The following is a 23,224-nucleotide window of genomic DNA, read 5'->3' as shown; positions in this document are numbered from 1 at the left end:
ATGCAAAAGAGGCACACTGCTTGGTGGCAGTCCAGAATTTTCTCCTTAATAGCAGAAAACCTTCAACAAAGGCTACTTACCCTAGTGGAGACATTTTGCCATCTGGATGGGCTCTCTCAGTGTCTTCCCGACTCAGTCTAATTGAGAATTCTGGACTATCATTTTGCATCTGGCGGCACCCTTGCATAGAGGGGAGAAATGTTTTCACTCACCCAATCATGGCCAGGTTCCTGAAAGGTTTAGATTGACTGTGCATCCACTAGATACAGTTTTGTTCAAGGACAAGTTTCAGCTTAGACCGTATCCTAAATTTCTCTTGGTCTCTGATTTCTACCTGAATCAGTCCATCTGCCTCCCAGTTTTCTTCTTGAAGCCACATATGTACAAGGGCGAGTGAAGACTCCACATACTCGTTGAGCATGGGCTTGATACCTAAATAGGACAAAGCCTTTTGGGGTTTCTTTCCAGCTCTTTGTTTCTTACGCAGAACATGAGAGGTCATCCAGTCACAACTTGGGGACTCTCAAAATGGATCACCAGCTGCATTACAGTGTGTTATGCTGCCAAAGGAATAATGCCTTTTGGCAAGTTTATGGCACGCTCAGCCAGAGCACATTCGACCTTGGAAGCATTTGTGGCAAACATCCCAATTATGAACATTTGTAGAGCAGTGTCATGGCCTTCAATTCATGCATTCACCAGACATTACACATTGTCTGCTGCAACTAGGGAAGATGCCAGTGTTGGCAGGGTAGTCCTACAGTCCCTCTTCTGATGTGACTCTGAGACCCACTGCCTGGAGTCACCTACAGAGTAATAGATACATGCTAGCACTCAAAGAAAAAAATGGTTACTTACCTTCTTGCTATTGCTGTTCTTCAAAATGTGTTGCATATGTCCATTACACACCCATTCTCCTTCCTGAACATCACAGAGGCTATCATTGGTTCCCAGTGTGAAGAAGCTGAAGGAAGAGCAGGGCAACACCACCTTTTATTTCCCTCACTTTGAGACACAAGGAGCTTGGTGGTGTGTGGAGGACCCCCCCTTACCAGTATTGCAAGGGAAAACTCTCTGGTACCAGTGCACAAGAGGCGCACACAACTACAGTGTAATGGACATATGCAACACAGCTCAAGAAACAACAGTTATGAGAAGGTAAGTAACCATTTTTTCCTCAAAGCTTGGTTCAAGCTGAACTTCACATCCTGCAACCTGGCAGGTTTGGCTTTAGATTTTAACAAATCATTGTCAGGCTGATCCTGCAGGTTTATCAGAGCACTTCAAGTTAAGCATATGCCTGGCAGAGTCTGTAGAGAATTCAGAGTTCCCAGATGTGCACAAAATCCTAAAATGAACAATTTGAGAATTAATCACCCAGCCTACCAAAAAAAAAAACAAAAACCCTCCAGGGCACGAATCTCACTGAGAATAAATGAACAAATCACATCTGCAGTTTCTAGACCAGACCATTTTAAGCTATGTTGGTCCCGTCCCTCATTGTCTCCCCTGCCAAAAAGAACAAGTCACAAATTCCTTCTCCAGTAAACATCAAAATTCATCTTCCCTCAGCAAACAACAACCCACTCTCCTTAGGCCTGAGAAATTTGGTCAGTCAATTTGGTTTTGGCAAAGTTGGGTGTGGTTCAAAATTGCACTTAAAAGAGAAAGTGAGTCAAACTCAGGAAGGATTATGGTATAGCTCAACTCTTCATTGTAGATAATTTTAAAGAAACCATTTTAATGCAAGAAGTTACTGTGACTCTCAAGATATTTAATACTATACCACTGTAACTCACTCATTGAAACAGTCTAGTAACAGGGAGCTGTATTTTATGACACCGAACATGTTCTGTTGGGAGTATCATTTAGAAAGAGAAATCCTGCTCAGGAAGAAAATAACTCTGCCCTGATCTCTCTCTCACTCTCTCACCCCCCCAACCCCCACCCCTCTCCCTCCCTTCCTGTAGCCTCACTCACTTGCATTTAAAGAATAACATTGTAACTGTTGGGAATGGCAGGGCTAAGTCCACCTTTTCAAATAAAGAGCAGAGTAGAAGCACTAAAAGCTCCTTTATCCTTCAGTTCTGCACTTTGAGATATTTTTGGACTTCTTAAGGCTAAAATATCTAAAACTCTAAAATATCAATCCATTAAAAGCCCTAGAAAATGTCCACGGTGTTAACTTGTGGGAAATTAGTACGTGGAAAAATGGTGTATTTATATGGTGCAACTAGTTCTGCTATATTTTAGCACTGCTAAGAGGCACAACATCTTGAAAGGCAAAGTTGAGGTTCTTATATGTAAAAAAAAAAAAAAAAAAAATACCAAGGTTATGGTAAAGGCTAAGGAGTGGTTTTATATTTAAGTAACATGGAAAGAAATTATAGTTAGGTGGAAAACCTAAATATAAGCAGAACATTTGATATCTGAGTCATGTTTTCAATTAGAACACTTTAGGGTTTTAGAAACTAGTCAAGGGAAATGTAGGAGTTTATTATTTAGAAGGAATTTTATATACCGTAATATTCAGGAGAACTATCAATATTTCAGTTTTCTAAATATAGCTTTTCACTATCCAGATGTCTTTTCAATTATTTTGATTCAGCCAGGGGTGAAAGTAACTTAAAAGTCTTACCGGTACAGGAGCCAGGCTCTGGGCCCCTATAAGGGGCGGGGCTGTGGGGGGGGGGGTCAGCCTCCCCCAGCCAGCCCTTCAGCACTGCCCGGCCTGCGCTGCCTGGGGCTCCGGCAGCAATTTAAAGGGCCTAGGGCACCTGCCATGGCAGCAGCAGCAGGGAGCCCCAGGCCCTTATAAATTGGCAGGCCCCGTGGCAGCTGCCCCTTTTGCCCACCCCACCGGCCCTTGGGGGGCAAAAGGGGCTTTAACGTCAGCTATGTACAGGCCCGTACCGGTGGCCATTTCTTACCAGTATGCCACACCGGCCCACTTTCACCTCTGGATTCAGCTCAGCAGTATGGTTTTCAAACTTAAGTATTCCTAATTGTAATAGTATGTTTTTTAAAAAATACTAACATCTTTGTGTGCTATCTTAAAAAAATCATCTTATAAAAGAATTACCTCAAGTCAAAGTCTCTTGTTATTACTCCTAAAATCCTAAAGTCCACTGCATGCATCCGATGAAGTGAGCTGTAGCTCACGAAAGCTTATGCTCAAATAAATTTATTAGTTTCTAAGGTGCCACAAGTACTCCTTTTCTTTTTGCGGATACAGACTAACAGGGCTGCTACTCTGAATCCTAAAATAGTAACATTCATGCTGTATAGAATGAGCATATAATGGCAGTAGGGTCCACTACTGGATATTTTGAGACCCAGTTCAAAAAGCTTTGGACCATTGTAGACCTGTCTCATTTTACTGTCCATTGCCATGAGGCGCTGAGCTCTCTCAAGTGTAGTTGAAGGTGCTCAGAACCTCACAGGTTTGGGCCCTGAGTTAGTTTCTTGGGAGAAGTGGGAGCCATTTTTGGAAGACCAATTAACAATATCTTTCAGGGCAGAGACTGCATGTTCCACCCTCAGTTATTGAAGGAAATTGCCAAAAAAGGGTTGGGGTGTGGAGCAAATAGGGAGGCTGTACAGGCCTAAGAACAAGGGGGTAAGAATGACATTATTGCAGAAGTTTGAGATCATGGTAGTCAAAACCTGTCAATAACAACTTTATATGTGTGTACCATCCAGATAAAAATGTGTGGGTGGGTGTATATACACATGTGTGCACATGCACACTCTCTCTAGTAACATAAATATACATCCTTTGAGGATGCGGCATGCTCAGGGAGAGGGGGTGGAGCAGGGGTGGGAAGAGGTGGGGCGGGGGTGGAGGTGGGGCCTTGGGGGAAGGAGTGGAGTGGGAGCAGAGCTTGGGTTGAGCACCCCTTGGCACTTTGGAAAGAACAGCAAGAGGAGCAGCCGGATGATCCACCCTCTTTCAACCTCTGACTCCACCACTTCAGCCAAGCTTCACAATCATCACTGCTGAGTACAGTATTAAATTATTTGTTTAAAATTGTTTGAAACTTATACCTGCATTACATTGTTTGTTTTAAATTGTTTAAAATTTATACTGTATATGCATATAATGTCTTCTGTCTGATGAAAAAAATTTCCCCCTCCACCCCATTTACATTAATCGTTATGGGAAATTTGATTCGCTTAACATCGTTTCTCTTAAAGTCGCATTTTTCAAGAACATAACTAAAACATTAAGTGAGAAGTTACTGTGTATCTCATGAATATATTTTAGGCTTTAGAAGAAATGTAGGTTGTGACTCTAGTGTGTTCAAAATCTTTCAGTGTGAATTGAAAGAGCATGTCATATGAACTGAATACTGTAAATAGAACATAGTCTCCCACCCCCAGAGGCAGAGACAAGAAGTTTAATGTTTAAACAAGAGATTTTTTTTTCCAGCCACAGAATTAATGTCCACTGGAATTGTTGCTAGTGTGATCTTTCAGTGTGCTTTTTGCATCAAAAGTGAGTCTGTGTTGACAGTGCTATTTCTTACATTGTTAATCCATTTAGGGGCCAGACTCACATCTTTTCCAATTCCCCAGGGGAACCATCTGGAATCACCGAGTCAGGTTTCTGGAAGACAGAGCCCTCAAGCACTGGACATCTTTCACCATTTGGAATGCTGGCAAACAGGGCAGGAAGCTCTACAGAAGCTTATCACCAGCTAATCAGAAAAAGGTGAGATGTCAAGAAAATCAAGTGTGGGTAAAAGCTGTAAAAAGCGCAGTTTCTTCTCTCCTTCCTACTAGCTCCTTGATAGTTAAGGGTGTTGTAGCACAGTGGTTCACAAACGGGTTCGCGAACACCTGGGGGTTCGCCGAACGTTACAGGAGGTTCTCCAGACAAATTTCACTCATGGCAGCCAGACGACCCCGGGCACTGGAGGCAGCAGGTGGGACGCAGTTGCAGGGCAGACAACCCGAGCCCCAGGGAGAGCGGAGCAGGGCAGTTGGGGCTGGCAGCCCGAGCCCTGCCCCCATCAGCGGGGGAGCTGGCCACCTGAACCCCAGTGCTCTGCACGGGGCTGGCAACCCGAGCCCCAGGGAGAGCGGCGCCAGGCAGTTGGGGCTGGCAGCCCAAGCTCCAGCGGTCAGCGGGACCTGCAGCCCGAGCTCAGTTGACCGGGGCAGTCAACGGGGTCCAGCAGCAGAAGCCTCATGGAGTGGGAGGAAATTTAAACTTAAATCCCTTGAAATATTCATTTTTAGGAGGGGGTTCATGAGATTTCACAATTTAATGAAAGGGGTTCGCGGGCTGTTAAAGTTTGGGAACCACTGTTGTAGCATAATGTGTCCCCCTAGCATTTTTAAAAAATGTAATTAGTTTCCCAGTCTGTGTGTCAGCTGTGCTGCTATCTTTTTTTAAATCATGGTATTCATCTCTCTTCCAACTGATGTACTGTTATATTGTGTTTGCCTGTTGGTGACTGCATGTAATAAATGATCAGACCGTATGTCACAGCTCATGGCCTTGCTGCTGTATAAGCTTCACACCACCTAGCAGTTCCAGGTGAACTAAAGGAAAAAAGCCTTTCTGGATGGGACAGTACTAAAATATCTTGGCTTGAAATGTTTCATGTGTGCATAACATTCATCTCTGTCCTGCAGTGAATACTGGACAAGGGCCTCATGACGTGCTAAATAATCTGGTTTGTGTTATGTGGAATAGACACCTTATATCCCCCAGTAGAAATCATGACTGTTAAACATAGAGGAGAAAATGTTGTATATGAATATAGGATTTAATTTATAATGCATTTCTTTCCGAACATAGTAGTTACTTAGAACTGGCAATGAAAGAATTTTGCTCAGGAGAGATTTGTATGGGAATTAAAATACCTTGCTCTCATATCATTTTCTTCTTATCTTATAACTTTGTGAGATAAAGGCTCCAGGGTTAATGTCATATGTCTGTTTCCTATAAATGGTCTTGAAACATCAATTTTAATGAAAAATATGGGAGGAAGACAAGAGAATGAAAACATGAGAACCTGATTAATCCAGTGGTCCTCAGACCACACACATCCAGTAAGAAAGTAAAACAAATGAGTACACCCACAGTTGAATTCATTGGGTGGAAATGGGAGACAGTCACATAAGGAGTCTGTGGTAGCAGGTATTGAACCGTGATCTCTTGAATGTGCTTCCAGTGCCATTCTTCTTTATCTGTGAATGAGGCAGTTGGTAAAGTAACTTGCAAGTAATGAGAAGTTTAATGCTGGGCACATAAGAAAAATTACTTCAGTAAAAAGGACAGAACAATTTGCTTCAAAGTGTTGAGTCATCTTGGCTCCTCGATGCAGTGTGCATGAGTCTGTGAGGTTTCTATAAAAAGGCACTCTGTATATCGTCAGTGTTTTGCAAAGTGCTGTGTGAATTCCCCTAACTCTCTCAAGTTCACCACACTTTCCAGCTGATGGCCCTGTATGAATTAGGAAATAATTTCATAGGTAAGAGATGGGAGGGCGTTTGGTGACACTACACAAAAGCAAGAACTTTTGAAATGAAAACCAGAAAACAGTCTGTGGTGTCTGTGTTGCAACCCATCTCCTCCTTAGCTTTGTTATATATGTATATATAACCAATTTAATATGCAGCTGGATTTAAGATAGAATGATTCTCTAATTCTGTGATGCAAGTGACACCTACTTCTATAGAAGTTAATATCCTGTGCTGTAGGAAACAGTGATAACTTGAGGATGCCATCACAAAGTAGATGAAAAGGGCAAGAAAATTGTCATGGTATTGTTTGAGTTGTTTTGCTGCTGAGAAGCTAAGACTTATCCCTTGAGCAGTATGGAGCAGCCCTGCTTCAGCAATACTCTAGGACTGTTGATGTGCTTCTAATTAACCGGGATCCTGACGTTCTTTCCATCTGACCTTTGTATCATGTTTGCTTTGGCAGTGCTTCAGACCATGATATTATTTTGCTTCTGTCAAGGTTGTAATTAAGCATATTTCAGTATGCTGTCCCTGGGTACTGAAACATGGCTTTAGCCATTAACCCATTCGTTACTAAATGCTATACCTGCTACATCTAGGAAACACACTTGCCTGTTGCAGGTGTACATGCCAAATGCACACTACTGTCTGATTCATTTCAGTGGTGTTCTGCAGAAAAATTCTGGTAAAATGTAGGCATGTCATGGCAGTTTTTAAGAGGGAGTGTCAACTAGCAATTAAAACAAAGTATCTGTAGCTATCTCAGTTGGTTTCAGTTGCTGTTGTAGATTCTCGGGCTTGATTTTTAAACATGCTTAGGTGTCTCAGACTGGGTACCCAAAATCAGTGGATGCTTTTCAAACTTTGGGTCGAAGTGACTTGCTCAGGATCACACAGCAAGTCAATGGCAAAGCTTTGGAACAAAGCCAAAGTCTCCTGACTCCCAATACCAAGCAATATTCCTGAGTTCATGCTGCCTGCCTTTAAAAAAACAAGTTACTATAGTTTGCTATATCTGACTCAAAGCAGATCAAATTCTGTCTAAATCAACAGAGAAAAATACCCAAAGTATCTGATCTTTACTTTTCCTCAAAAATCTGTCAAAGACTTTAAACAACAAAATTCCACAAGCTCAGAGGTTGTAAATAATTCTTACTTCACCTTTTACAGCCTAAAATCATAAAATGATCTTTTCAGGGTGATATAGGGAAATTATCTTTACAGGGTAATCCGAAAGATTTAGTATGGTTTAGATTATAGACATGAAAGTGGTATTCCATGTTCTTGAATCTCCAAATAGTCAGGTACTGAATCGTAATACTAAGTGAAGGTCCAAGGACCCAAATGAAAATGTGTCACCTATTTAAAATAGCCTACTTTAGTATAGAACATTAACAACAAAATCTGTTGTACTAGACCAGTGCAACACCATTTTCTTCAATGAAGTTGTGTTCGCATAAATAGATGTAGAATCTGGTACATCACCTGTATGCTAATGACTTTTAGACATATATGCTTAGGGCCTAAGTCACTTAGATGCTTTTGAAAATTGTACCCATATTCAACTTTATTACTGCTGTATCCTGTTACTATTAAAGTATTATCGCCTCATTAAAAATTAGACTCTGTAGTGCATAATTCAATTTTGAAAATGGGACTTAGACTTCTTAGTCATGTAGGCACTTGTGAATATTTTATTTATAGATTAGATTCTGGTTGGAGGAATGCAAAAATCTAAATATGTCTGACTTTTCATTATGGGGATTAATCGGTTTGGGCTGTCCAGTGGAAAGCATAATGTGGCCACTCCTGAGCTTTCGAAGCAGTGGATGTGTCTGGTATACTTAGGAGTGGGATATCCTATGTTTATTAGATGTATATGAAGTATTTGAAAAGTATACTAATTGTGTACTTAATAGCAGAAACAGAACTTGGCATTTTCTGGAAGCATCAGTCTTCCTTTGTTCAGAGATACTTGCAAAATGTTATCCAAGTGTGTTTTGAAAATAGTCTGAAATGGCATTGTGGTAATGTCCTAAAGAAAAAGGACACCTAGCTAATATCCTCCTCTCCTCCCTAAGAATGTGATGGTGATTAAAAGAAATAATATTTTGTCTCCAAAGAGTCCAGGCATGAATTCAGAGCTCAGTGTTTATGCTAGCCTGATAGTAACCTAGCAGGAACAACACTTGTTTAACTAGTATTTTTTTAATGAATTGATTGCCAGTATCTCAGTATCCTTAAGGAAATGCTGCTTCCTGACTTTACCCTTCTTGATTCAAACAGTTGACAGTGGGGTAGTGTTAGCATTTCTGCATGAGTGAAACTGAACAGACCTTTTTTTGTTTAAAACACATCCGTTTTGTCTGTAATGTGCAGTTGAAGATGGAAACCAAATGTTTCTGGGATGCTATGTATGCCTAGAGGGATTTTTTGGTGCTGTCTTGTCTATTCTATTGTTGTTTGTCAAACCTCAGCTAAAAGGAATACTTTTGCACTGTTTCTGTACTATTCCCCTAAAGCCACAGCTGGAAATAGTGCTCCAAAGAGAACAGCACATAAGCAGCTAACTGAAAAACAGTGAGAGAAGCAATGAGTAAGCTCTTGCTCTAGTTACGCTAATTAAGCTACTAGGGGAGAGCATCTTTAGAAGTGCGCCCATAATACCATGGCTAACCCAACCCCATAAAGCCTCTTATGACAACCCTTTCCATCAATAGCATATCAGGAAAGTATCTTGTGAACCCCCTCTTTGTAGCATGTTATCTATCCACTTAATGTTTTAAATCAAATGTTTGAGTCTGATACTGACCTTTTTTATCTGCAAGGTGCTATGGTTTATCAGTAACAGGGGGGTCATCTGTCTGTGCTGCGACTACAGTCCTGTACCTGTACTACAAGTTCAGAAAACTTCTAACTTTTGCAGTGGTTTCAAAATATTTAAAATATATGAAGGGCCTCAGAGAGTGAAGATGGGAGAACTGAGACTCTAGAGATATAAGTAGAGGAAACCAAACTTACACCCCTGCTTTTAGTGAAGCAACAAATCGCACTGTTACGAACCTGTTTTACAGGAGAGCTTAAAGAGAGATGGCAACAAGGAAATAAGAATGGGGAAGAAGTACAAGTTTCAGTAAAACCCAGGTATGGAGAGCCTGGAAATGGAGACTCCCTGCCTCCAACATCCACGTTATTAACTTAACAGAAATATGACTTGTGAATTAAAGATAGCAAGGAAATCTCTTTGAAAACTATTATGATGCTCAGTATCTGAAGCACTTACGGTACAGATTCTGCAGCACAGTGACTGCAGTTTACGCCTAGTCTGCAATTGAAAATATTACTGTCATAACTCTTCTTTTGGGATCTGATTCTTTTACTGAACTAGTTATACTTGTACAAGCCCCTTGTTATCTATAATTGTAGAAAGATACCTCGTGTAGCTTATTTTCTGTCCCTTACGGGAATAAGCACTTTTATGCCTGTATAACTGCGCTCACACTAGGGGAGTTTTACCACTTTAACTGTACTATACTGGTACAACTTTTATGTTGGACAGACCCTTCCTGTATAGGGTAACATGCCTGTGTAGCCCAGTGATTAAGACCAGACCAAAAGAGTGTAATTTTAGAGAAGGTATTACATCTGTTTCAAAGCATTTTAATGATTTTGGCCATCGCATGTCAGGCTTGGGTTTTCAAGCTATTGAATCAGTTAAAACAAACTAGAGGAGATGACAGACAGAGGCACAAGAAGCAGTCTCAATATTTTTAATAGGAATTGGCTGCTAAAGAAATAACCAAAGGCCGTCCTCCGTTTCTGGAGAATAGAAACTTACCAGTGGGTCCCAAGCTGTTTTCTGTGAATGGAGCTATTTGTTGCATGTAATAAGGGATTGTGTTTATGCTTAGAGGTGTTTACATTGTATGTTGGCTGCAACGTAGGCACTGGATTCTGGCAGTCAAGTGGTTTTGCAGCCTTCTGATGAGGGATATTGTTATATTTATATGTATTGAGGGAAAGTAATGCTGTCTCTAACTGAGCAGTGTCTCAGATCTGATAAATGAAGCACATGCTTGGAATTAAAAGGCACACCCCCTTCCTGTGGTTCAGCAGTAACGATGAACAGGTGGAATGAGATTGGCACTTCAATGCTGATTATGATCTTTGGATCTTGTGTAAGAATGGTCATGCTTATTAGCTTTGTGGTTCCAGTTGAGACAGACTGGAAGGCCTGTACATCTGGCATGGTGTCTCTTTTTGTTTGAGATTAACTTCACTTTCTTTTATTATACTATGGTGCTTACACTCTGAGTTATTTTCTTCTGAGGTGCGTGAAAAGAATAGATTTTACTTTTGCAGAAACGTATATTAAAATAATCCCTAGGCCTTCAAGCAACTATCAGTGTAAGAAGTTGTAACAAAGAGAAAGATCGTGAAGCTCATTAGAGATTTAAAATATATGAAAGATGCATGAGCCCAGGCAATAAAATCCCCTATCATAATTCTGCAATATATGATCTAGGGAAAATGTGCTAGAGAGGACTTGGTAAGTGTTTTGTACAGTTTTCTAAGGCTTATTCACATGGGACTAGCTTACAGTAAAGCAATAGAGGTTCATTATAGCCAGCATTGTATTTTTTGTGCATCACAGTGTTTAGGGAGGTGGTAGAGAAAATCAAGTAGCAAAGTCATTGTACTTCATTGTAGAGTTCACCGTCCCAGTTTGCTATAATCAGGTTCCACAGCATGCTGGAAATCATCAGCCTACATGTAAAGCACATTGCAACTGATATCAAGCTCATTATCAAGGTGAAATATAATTTTGAGGAAAGAAAATACTGTGAAGAAGACCCTGCTAACAAAAGTAGTGTTCTTAGGTTGCTAAACTCTGCATAGGCCTTACCACTGGAAATTTGAATACAATGATGAGCAGAGGAGAAAGTGTAAAAAGCCATTTCCTGTAGTGAACAAGAAATCAGAAGGCACATCAAGTATGAAATGAGCTACTGTTCATCTTGTTACAACTATTAGACACTTCCAAAAAACTAGTTTTGCAAAAATAATAATAATGAATATATTCCAAGGCGAATCCTCTTGATTTCCTGTAGTGTATATTAGTATTGGCTTCATTGGCAGCAGAGTTAAGCATTGTCTTCACTAGAAACTCCCACCCTAGATGGATTTTCAAAAGCAGCTAGTGATTTGGGGTTCCTCAATTTTGGGGTCCCCAATTCGAGAGACTTTAAAGAGGCTTGATTTTCAGAAGGTGGGTGCGCAGCACTATCTAACATTTCTAGTCTCTAACCGCCTTCAAACAACTGCCATTTTTGTTAAAAACAACCTGCCAGAAAAATGTTTCCTTCTTCCCCAAATGTGGAATATCTCCCCCAGTGGGAGATTTGTCAGAGTTAGGATTTTGGAATTTAGTCCAGATAGATTTTTTGTTGTGAAAGAGTGTTGTGTTTTGGTTTGGTTTTAATGCTACATTTGTTTACATATGATGTGAACCATGCCAATAAAGCACTGTTTCTCATAATAACTGTATAACTGATGACTTATGTGTAGCTGCTGGAATTGTGCTTTCCCTTGCTATATTTTAGCTTGGAAAAGTAGCAATCTTTTTTTTTTCTTTTGGAATTGTGAAGATTTGAGTAAAACACAGACTATCAAAACAAAAATATTTTGCCACTTTCTCATTTTCTTACAACCAAAGAGTGATCTGATAAATCAATCACAGATACTCAGAAGCCATTGCAATATTGCATTCTGTTGTTTCCTAATAATGGTTGTTTTGGCTTTTGAGCCAACTGAAAGCAGTAAATAAGCCTTAGAGTAACTAACTCATTTACTTATGATCCAGCTTGAGAGTATTTTTCAGTCATTACATTATTTTATAATTCATAGGTTTCTCCCCAGGATACAGTACTGCAGACACGGATGGTCTTCATAAAAGACACAAGATTGGAATTAATTGGTGGAGGAAAATAAATGAGAGACTGTGTTAAGCCTATTAGTCTAAAGTAAACAGGTCATGTAAGCCTGATGCTCTGAGTTCTGCTTATTGCATAAACAGTTGGGTGCAAGTTCTGTATCCAGTTTCCGGACACACATTTTTTTTAAATTAAAAAATAAATAGTAGTGGCAGAAAAATAATCAACTGTCTCTTGGACCACCCACATGGTGTATAACCCAGTGGAAGAATTACCTATTCAAGGCTAATGTGTTTTACAGTACTATAGTTATCAGGTTTAAACTGCCTAAAACCATTGGAAGTTACATATAAAGATACCTCTGTATTAGGCATTCATCTTTCTGAAAGAAAACTTTAATTCGGGTTGAATCAACCCATCTTCCAAGGGAAATTTGTCTCATATACTTACCTGCTATGTAAAATCATATATTGTATTAGCTTGATTCTTTCATGCTTTCTTTTATTGCCTTTACTGGGAGTTTCATATGTCAGATGACCTCAGGATTGGATGTGTAGTGTGGCCAACACATGGTGTTTATACTTTGCAGCAGGTAGTGGCCATAGTTGGTACATGGGGGAGGTAATATGCTGGTCAAGGACCCTAGTCATACAGGAAAGGTTGTTGGGTACACAACACTGAGTGGCTATAAATACAGTCCATGGACAGATCAAGACTTTTTTGTAGTTATTTAAGAACAAAATCCTGCTGATGCTTAGCACAATAATGCTCTTCATCTCAGGGCCTGGAGTTGAATTTTCAACTTTATTCCTTGGGAATTAATCCTGGATAATGCTTTCCCTTTTATCTTAGCTGAAAGGTGAACAGTTTATTCTTTGATCACAAAGTTGGAAAAATAATTAAATAAATTATCCATAACAGCATTGATATTGCAAAAAAGATAGCTCAGGTCCTTGGAACAGAAATCCAGGGTATTGTTTTATATTTCCTGCAAGAATTAAGTTCCTCCACCAATAACTTTTTTGCAATAGGAGTGGGAACAATAATGAGATAATAGTAAAGCAAAGTTTAACAAATATGATCTGCTGCTAGTAATGGGACGTCTTTTATATTTGTTAAATGTTGTTTTACTATTGTCAAGGTTCCTCCCCCACTCTGAACGCTAGGGTACAGATGTGGGGACCTGCATGAAAAACCTCCTAAGCTTATCTTTACCAGCTTAGGTCAAAACTTCCCCAAGGTACAAAATATTCCACCCTTTGTCCTTGGATTGGCCGCTACCACCACCAAACAAATACTGGTTATTGGGGAAGAGCTGTTTGGAAACGTCTTTCCCCCCAAAATACTTCCCAAAACCTTGCACCCCACTTCCTGGACAAGGTTTGGTAAAAAGCCTCACCAATTTGCCTAGGTGACTACAGACCCAGACCCTTGGATCTTAAGAACAATGAACAATCCTCCCAACACTTGCACCCCCCCTTTCCAGGGAAATGTTGGATAAAAAGCCTCACCAATTTGCATAGGTGACTACAGACCCAAACCCTTGGATCTGAGAACAATGAAAAAGCATTCAGTTTTCTTACAAGAAGACTTTTAATAGAAATAGAAGTAAATAGAAGTAAAGAAATCACCTCTGTAAAATCAGGATGGTAGATACCTTACAGGGTAATTAGATTCAAAACACAGAGAACCCCTCTAGGCAAAACCTTAAGTTACAAAAAAGATACACAGACAGAAATAGTTAATGTATTCAGCACAATTCTTTTCTCAGCCATTTAAAGAAATCATAATCTAACGCATACCTAGCTAGATTACTTACTAAAAGTTCTAAGACTCCATTCCTGTTCTATCCCCGACAAAGGCAGCATATAGACAGACACACAGACCCTTTGTTTCTCTCCCTCCTCCCAGCTTTTAAAAGTATCTTGTCTCCTCATTGGTCATTTTGGTCAGGTGCCAGCGAGGTTACCTTTAGCTTCTTAACCCTTTACAGGTGAGAGGAGTTTTCCTCTGGCCAGGAGGGAATTTAAAGGGGTTTACCATTCCCTTTATATTTATGACAACTATTATACCATTCATTATTGCCATTGGTAGTGCAAAAAAGTTTGGTGGGGGGGAACTTAACTCTTGCAGGGAAGTGAAGAGTTTGAAAGCAGGTAAATGCAGCATGCAAAGTATCAATACAAAAAATGTGCATCCTAAATTTGGCAAGGAAACATTAGCCTGTTGCCACACAAACTGAGATGGGAAACACATAATTGTTCCCTACAAGTATTCTCCATTGGTTTGTACACTTCCATTTTAAATTACTCATGTAATGGGGAACCTTAGAAGATTATTGCACAATCAGATGGCTCCCATCCCATGGCTTGTCCGCACAGAAGAGAAGTACAGAGGGAAAGTTTAGGGTGCCACTACCATGCCCAATCCTGGCTCTCCTATAACATGTGTAATTGACACGCCACAGGCTCTTTACATGTTGAAATATGGAGGAGTGTTTGGGGCAGAGCTCACAGGAATGAAAATTATGTTAATTTGTGCATTTGAGAGAGTAACTCAAAGAGCTAGAATCTGGACCTTAAGTGTTTTGGCTTCAAGTAATTGATCATGGTTATCACATGCCAATGTCCTACCCACCCCCATCAATCACTGTGTAAATTCTTTTTGCAGACATCAATCCCACTAGCTCCTTAATCACTTCTGCTTTACTCTTGGGTTCCATCCAGTTGGTTGATCTTTCTCTTGTACTGAGGTGCCCAGCACTGGCTGCAATATTCTCAGTGTGATCTTACAACCGACATTGGTGGGGGACTCTCCTCTTGTTGGTCTGTGATGTGATGCCTCTGTACTTGCAGACGGAAACTCCATTAGTTTGTTTTTCCATTCTCATCTAATTAGCAGTCCATTGTCACCCTCACGCTCTTCCAGCAGTCCTGCTTTCCAAGCAGAAACATCTGCCTCCCATGGAGTGTTTGATTAGTTTCCTCCAGATTTTAATAGCTGTATTTTTCCCCATTGAGTCTCATTTTGTTATGTTCTGCTCATGTTTCTAGTCACTCTGTGTTCCTTTATTATTTATCCTTTTTCTCTGTTGTTCACGGATTGGCTTATAATAGAAGGGCTGATACAATGGTGATTATACCTAGGGCTTGAAAAGAGCCCCAACTGATAGTACTTGGCCTCCACCCCAAAGACTTTCTGCACGAGACAGTCTTTATTTTGTAACTGAAAAAAAGTTCAGTCTGAGAATTGCCTGAAGGCACTGAGGGCCTAATTCTGTTGCCAAGGAATTTTGCCCTGGCTTGGAAGGGCAGAGGGCTGGCAATTCCCTATCGCTTTTCACCTTCAGACCAAGAGTAGAGTAACAATGGGAGACTGACTGATTTACTCTATGTAAATTATGTCATTCAGGTGTGAATTAGCCACCCTGCTGAGTGACATAACTTATGCTGATTTAAGTGCTGGTGTGGACAGCGCTATGTCAGGAGGAGAGTTTCTCCCCCTGACATAGCTGCTGACACTTGCAGGAGCTGGAGTAATTAAGCCAACGAGAGAGTTCTCTCCTTTCAGCTTAGAGTGGCTACACTAGAGTGATTACAGTGGCGCAGCTGTATCAGTGTAGCTGTGCCTCTGTAAGCTCTCTAGTGTAGCCATAGCCGATGGGACTGATGTAACTCCCACTGAAATTAATGAAAAGACTTGCATTGTCTTCAGAGGGAGTGGGGATCACTAGGTTAAGGGAAATGATTATCTTAATCGTAGGAAGAAAATGAGGTGGCTGCTGCTATGAAAAGAATCCAGCCTTCTGCAACATTATGTGACTTTAAGAAATAAAAACCCAGCTGTCTGATTTTCAAGCTTTCTAGTTTTTAAGTCTTGTTAATCAATTTTTAATGCAAAAATAAAAAGGGTAGAAAAATGCCGCCCATCCCTCCACAGAATAATTGATTTCTATGAGACCTTAACTAAATATCTACAAACAAATGCTCTGCTTCATTCTGACAGGCCTGAGAGGGTAACATGAACGGGGCAATGGAAACCAAAGGAACACAGGCTGCATTTGTAAAATTCTCTGGAAAATGTTATTGGCAACCCATGCTTTATTTTGGAGCCACCATATAACTGGGATCACAGGCATATTTGTGAGGAATGCAAATAAGGAAACATTTGAAATATTTGGCACGTTTGCATCCAGAAATAATGCTTCATTACAGCGTACAATAAGAGAAACCGAAGTATTTCTGTGGTAATTTACAATGCTCCTTAAATCTGTTTAACTTGGCCGTTTTTAAAAAATCTGTTTGCATTTTCTAAGGCGGTTTACAAGTACATAGGTGTGTATGTACAAAACACAATGTAGAATTTAGATGTAATATAAAATAGAGGTCAGAATACAGGCTCCCCAAATTTTGGTACGCTGTGGTTAAGAATTTATTGTACTGTTACAGAAATGTTCTCAGGTATTATTGCAGTCATGTTGTACACAGGTATCTGGTGAAATCTATTAGCTCCACAGGTAGTTTCTGTAGTGTTTTAACATATGTAGGTTAATGGATATTTAGTTCAGAATTGTTATACTCAGGCAAATGTGCAGGTATTGGTTATCCAGAAAGTAAATGAGAGGTACATTTGTCTAGCGGTGTTATAGTGTAATTTGAGCTCAAGGTCCTCTTGTTTTGCTTTTGTTCCTTGTACATTACAAGTGACTATAAAGCATGCCACTTGCCACCTAGAATTGAAATTGTCCAATCCAAACTATGGTCTGTTCTGTGTTCTGTATTTCTGGTCTATTGTTGAGCCTCATTTTAGAAACAAGCTTTCCTATTCTAAGCCGTAAGGTTGTGATGTGCTTACTTGATGCTGCTGTTAATATTGTTAGTTGTCTTGTGGCTCTGAATGCGTGTGTTTGGCAGCAGGAAGTCTCTTAGGCTGGATTTTTTTTTTAATTCAAATGTATGTCAAAGATTTTCTGTAGCTTTTTTGTGTGTATGAGCAAAATGTTTGAAATCTGTCCCAGAAAATGTGTGTGTACAGTGAACTACTAAATCACCTTAAAGTTATCTTTAATAGTCTTTAATTAATCTTTAATCTTTAAACATTTTTTCAAGGAATGGGATAAAATGATGGATTTGTTGTCAGTGAGGTTTAACATGCTTCTTGTTAACTGACATCTTTCAGGGGACATTGAAGTTTTTTTTCACCACGTGCCTACATAGGGGGTTATTCTAGAACTTTAGAAAGGACAACCTGTTATAACTTGACAATGCTTATGTCAGGGGTTCTCAAACTTTTTCATAATGGGATGGTTTTTCATTCAGTAGAAAATCCTGCTTTCCACTGGAGAAAAGTTTCAGACAGAAATATTTTGATCAGCCCTACTCATAATGTAAGTAGAGTGCATGTCTCATGAACACCTTCCCTCCTACTGGCAATCACACAGAGCACCTGCTTTCCCATTCCCAGGTGCATAACACCTCTATGGCAAACTACAGTAATTTTCTGCCTCAAGAATAGAATAGGGAAAGCTGTCTTTAATGTGATTCAGCAGCTCCAAGCAAGGAGGAGAGCCAGAACCATCGCCCCAATCTTGCACTCACTCACACATGTGCTCAGCTTTACTCATAAGAATAAGCATTTGCAGGATAAAGGCCCATGTAACCAGCCCACACTCCTCCAAGTACCAGCAGTCACTGTGTGGTCCATGGTGATTCATAGACAGTTTGAAAACCACCATCCTGCACTCTTTTCAGAATGGCTCGTGAGAAGCTGAAGATCAGATTCCTTTTGAGGGCTTTGTGAAGTTGAGAAAGGGAATAGAGGGGCAAGTTTAGTGGGGGAAATGATAGCAAGTGAGACGTTTGCTGGTAGTACTGAGCTTTATTAAATCCTTTGTCTCCTTTTTCTGTTTTCACCAGGTAGCTGCATTTTGTGATGTTGATGAAAATAAAATAGCAAAAGGTTTCTACACTTACCAAGAATCCAAGGTTAGTAACAACTACTGTCATTTCCATTACTGTCAGCTGGAATTGTCTTGTGAGAAGTGACATTCTAAGCTCATTGGACAAACAACAAAAAGAGTGTCACTAATTTTAAATATAGTGAAGAATTATAGTATGCAGTCCATACTATATTTATTTAATTAGGGGTCTAGGTGCTGGGGATGGGTAATGGAATGTGTGGAATTTTTCTTCCTGTACAGTAGGGAGCCAGAGTGACATTTAGCACCAATTGAGATGGTGTTTTTTTGTAATATGAGAACTGAATGAGAGCAGCAACTCATTTCACATAGTGTATAGAACAGATGGTAACAAGTTTTGGTCAGTTCCAACCCATGCTAGAATGAAACCATTGGCCCCTCTTATGTTAGCAATCCTGCACCCTCCCGTCTCCTCACCAATAGCTATCGCTACAGGTGGGGAATAAGCAGGCAGGAACAGAGACTCTTCAGGAACAAGGATCCTGTTTTCATGTAGATATCTCTAGAAATGCAGAATAAGAAAGGGAATTACGTGGTTTGGATGGGGAGGGAAGATTTATAGAAGCAGAATTATTTCCCTGAAGACTGTTTTCCACGAAGATTGAACTGCTCTTTAGTAGGAGAAGGGAAATGGAATGATGTGGGATTTCATGACTTAGCATCTCCTGTGTCAATAAATTATACCAATAAAAAGCATGATCACAGCAAGTCTGTGTGGGAGAGAGGTCAGTTTCTAGGTCTAAGGTAAGGGAAGTTCTTTGTACTGTAGTTGAGGGGTAGCCAGGAGCACACTGCAGTCACTGAAAATGTGGTCAGTTTAGAGGGGAAGAAAAACAAATATCTTTTTAATGTATTCTGTGTATGGGGCCAAACTCCTGTTGAAGTGAGTTTTGCTACTGACTTTAGTGGGAGCAGGATTTGGTTCATGATGCATAAAAGCTAAAATCTATGGTGAAAGAGAGAAAGAAAGAAAAGTTTATGGTTATTTATAGACCCATATTCAACCTAGCACAGTATTTCTCTTTGAAGAAGAATCCAAAGGATAGATTGTAACATGCTCCCTAGGTGACATCTCTCTCACTAGCCCAGCTGGGAATCACCTGGACAAAATGCAGGCAGCAGGTTTTTGTGCCACTCAAGATAAAGGAAGAAGATATTTAAATGGCAGTAAATGAACCATCTAAAATGAAAGTGTCACAGTCCTGGTGCAATATCGATTTTTATGGTAATAAAACAATTTAGCTCCACTCACAAGAATCTACTGTAAGCATAAGGCCAGATTCAGTGCTCTTGATTTCACTGGGCAGTCAGACCCTTGGAGCTCAGTACTCTGAGAAGCTGATGTATGCCGTCAGCTCGTGCTGAAGGAAATGGGAATTGAGGTATTTAGTAACTTTGTAATATCCAGGGCCTTCATTCTTGACGATCCAGTTGAAATATTTGTGTAATAAGCTCTGGCCTGAAATCATGTGTGTATCTGTCTAAGGCATGTATACATCTCAAATCAGTGGTCATATAAAAAAGTGCACCAGAAACAACATTCTGTAGGTTGGAGTTAAGAAAGCTGATTGTATGAAAGAGTAGTGGTCAGATGAAATTAGTTATTGGGTGTTACAGAAAGTAGTAGTTTATGGTGACCCAGAAACTACATTTGTATTTGAAAGGCAAAATAATGAGCATAAGTATATAACCACTTGAGCCATTCTAATACATGATCTTTGAATACAATTTCACTCTTTAATGCCAAGCAACCCCCATTATTGAGCTAAAAATAACCCTTTATGTCTTCTAACCAAATTTCATTGTTTGCAGGAGAGACCAAAACCCAAAATTCCCATACAACATTTCAGAGACGCGACCCCACCTTTCGTTATCTGTGTAAAGTTGGTGAGTACAGTTTTTGACATAAGCTAAATGAACCACACCTGTATCTGCAAGCGTTACCCTAATTAAGGATGTGCTTTTGTTTTTATTATAAAACACATTTTCCAGTGGTTTATAGAAGTGTTTTTAGTTGGGCTGTCAAGCGATTAAAAAAAAAAAATCTACATTTGTAAGTTGCACTTTCGTGATAAAGAGATTGCATTATGGTACTTGTATGAGGTGAATTGAAAAACACTATTTCTTTGTTTATCATTTTTATAGTGCAAATATTTGTAATAAAAAATAACATAAAGTGAGCTCCGTACACTTTTTGTATTCTGTGTTGTAACTGAAATCAATATATTTGAAAATATAGAAAAGCATCCAATAATATTTAATAAATTTCAATTGGTATTCTATTATTTAACTGTGTGATTAATCGCGATTAATTTTTTTTTAGTTCATTGCGTGAGTTAATTGCGATTAATCGACAGCCCTAGTTTTTAGTCAAAACTCATCCGAAGATGTAGAGGCCAATTTTGTGAAATTGTTTTTAGAGATTATTGCAGGGAGGGAATGGAAATGTTGGAGTAATATTAAGAGTAATAAAAGCAAGGATATCTTTAAAGGGTCCTTAATCTGGTCTCCCTTTTTGACGTACAGTTTTGTGGGCACAAATGTGGTTGCATGTTGCAGACATGGTTGGTCACTTGCCCTTGTTTATACCGAAAATGTTGCAACCGTAACTGTGTTCAGGCACACAAACTGTGGGTGCGGAAACAGAGACTTTGTTTTATAAATCAGGCCCTTAAGTCATCGTGTGCAACATGCCCATCCTTAAGCCTCTTTTGCGTCTGAGTACTGCTGAGAGTCAAAGACTGCAACTGCTTTCTCTTTCACTCATTCGATTGACTCCTGAATTACTAAAAGATGAGCAGCAGATATTCTGCTATTACATTAAAATAACAACATAGCACAACCCAAATAAGGAACAACACAAAAGCATCAGATCAGATGCTGAAAGGCATGATAGCAAATACATTCTCACTGTGAACACTAAAAGTTACTGAAACTTGCAACTAATGCTACATATTTAAATACTATATTGGCAGGTTTCCTTCATATAAACAAAGACATTTAAAACCTATTCCGTTTGTATGATTATTTAGCTGAAACTCATCCCCTACAATCCCTTTTGACCTTAGCGCCCCCAAGGTTAGGGTCAGTACAGAGATCAAAGTATTTCACAGTTGTAAAACCAGACTGCAAGTACCCCAGGGCATTATCCTGTAGACAGGTTGATACTAAGCCTGACATTGGCCAGTAATATTGCAACTAATTTAATTTTTCATATGAAACATAATGGTGGGTGGAAGACTGAGGACAAAACAGCTGTGTAACCTATTATACAGTGCATCTAATTTCTGAAGCCCTGACAAGGAAGCTGCTATACAATATCTTGTCTGCTCTGAAAACTCTGGTCCATGATTTCAACTGTAATTTTACAGTACTTTTCTCTATCAGTGACTGTATTCTGTGTGCAGACTACACTATACTGCATAGCACCTTTAAAGACACTGTTTTTGGAGCCACAATTTGGTCTACTTAGATGGAGTCTTTGTGAAATGGCCTCTGGAATCTCAATATATTTTAATCACCTTTCTGTTGATGTGAAATTAAGAATGAAAATAGTCACAATTTTGGTGTCAAATACCCAGAGACCGTGGCCAGGTAACATCCTCATTTACACTTTTGCACCCTACTGTCTGAGCTGTCTTGTTGGCTAATGGTAACACTGATGTTACTTCCTGAAGAAACTACAATCCATCGGTGATCTTCCTGAAAACACCATCCTGGCCACTATGGATGTAGAAGCCCTCTACACCAGCATTCCACACAAAGATGGACTACAAGCCGTCAGGAACAGTATCCCTGATAATGTCACGGCAAACCTGGTGGCTGAACTTTGTGACTTTGTCCTCACCCATAACTATTTCACATTTGGGGACAATGTATACCTTCAAATCAGCAGCACTGCTATGGGTACCCGCATGGCCCCACAGTATGCCAACATTTTTATGGCTGACTTAGAACAACGCTTCCTCAGCTCTCGTCCCCTAATGCCTCTACTCTACTTGCACTACATTGATGACATCTTCATCATCTGGACCCATGGAAACGAAGCCCTTGAGGAATTCCACCACGATTTCAACAATTTCCATCCCACCATCAACCTCAGCCTGGACCAGTCCACACAAGAGATTCACTTCCTGGACACTATGTTGCTAATAAGTGGTGGTCACATAAACACCACCCTATACTGGAAACCTACTGACCGCTATTCCTACCTACATGCCTCCAGCTTTCATCCAGACTACACCACACGATCCATTGTCCACAGCCAAGCTCTACGATGCAACCGCATTTGCTCCAACCCCTCAGACAGAAACAAACATCTACAAGACCTCTATCAAGCAATATCAATACCCACCTGCTGAAGTGAAGAAACAGATTGACAGAGCCAGAAGAATACCCAGAAGTCACCTACTAGAGGACAGGCCCAACAGATTAAATAACAGAATGCCACTAACCATCACCTTTAGCCCCCAACTAAAACCTCTCCAACGCATCATCAAGGATTTACAACCTATCCTGAAGAACGACCCATCACTCTCACAGATCTTGGGTGACAGGCCAGTCCTTGCTTACCGACAGCCCCCCACCCTGAAGCAAATACTCACCAGCAACCACACAACAGAACCACTAACCCAGGAACCTATCCTTGCAACAAAGCCCGTTGCCAGCTGTGTCAACATATCTATTCAGGGGACACCATCATAGGGCCCAATCACATCAGCCACACTATCAGAGGCTCGTTCACCTGCACATCTACCAATGTGATATATGCCATCATGTGCCAGCAATGCCCCTCTGCCATGTACATTGGTCAAACTGGACAGTCTCTACGTAAAAG

The 23,224-nt window shown here is 40.1% G+C and overlaps 1 protein-coding gene across 3 annotated transcripts in view; it reads left to right on the top strand.

Moving 5' to 3' along the window:
* The window catches only part of B3GNTL1 (UDP-GlcNAc:betaGal beta-1,3-N-acetylglucosaminyltransferase like 1), a 308,903-nt gene that overhangs the window by 273,059 nt on the left and 12,620 nt on the right, over positions 1-23,224 (top strand). For all 3 annotated transcript variants that reach the window (XM_007072584.4, XM_043528665.1, XM_037914032.2), the window contains 3 exons: positions 4,579-4,714; positions 18,326-18,394; positions 20,200-20,274. In XM_007072584.4, coding sequence (XP_007072646.2) covers positions 4,579-4,714; positions 18,326-18,394; positions 20,200-20,274 — 280 coding nt within the window. The remainder of the gene's footprint in view (positions 1-4,578; positions 4,715-18,325; positions 18,395-20,199; positions 20,275-23,224) is intronic.

The sequence above is a fragment of the Chelonia mydas genome, chromosome 14 (assembly GCF_015237465.2).
Source record: "Chelonia mydas isolate rCheMyd1 chromosome 14, rCheMyd1.pri.v2, whole genome shotgun sequence".
NCBI lineage: Eukaryota > Metazoa > Chordata > Testudines > Cheloniidae > Chelonia > Chelonia mydas.
Note: the sequence above shows the minus strand (reverse complement) of the source record. Positions and strands in the feature narration are given on the sequence as shown.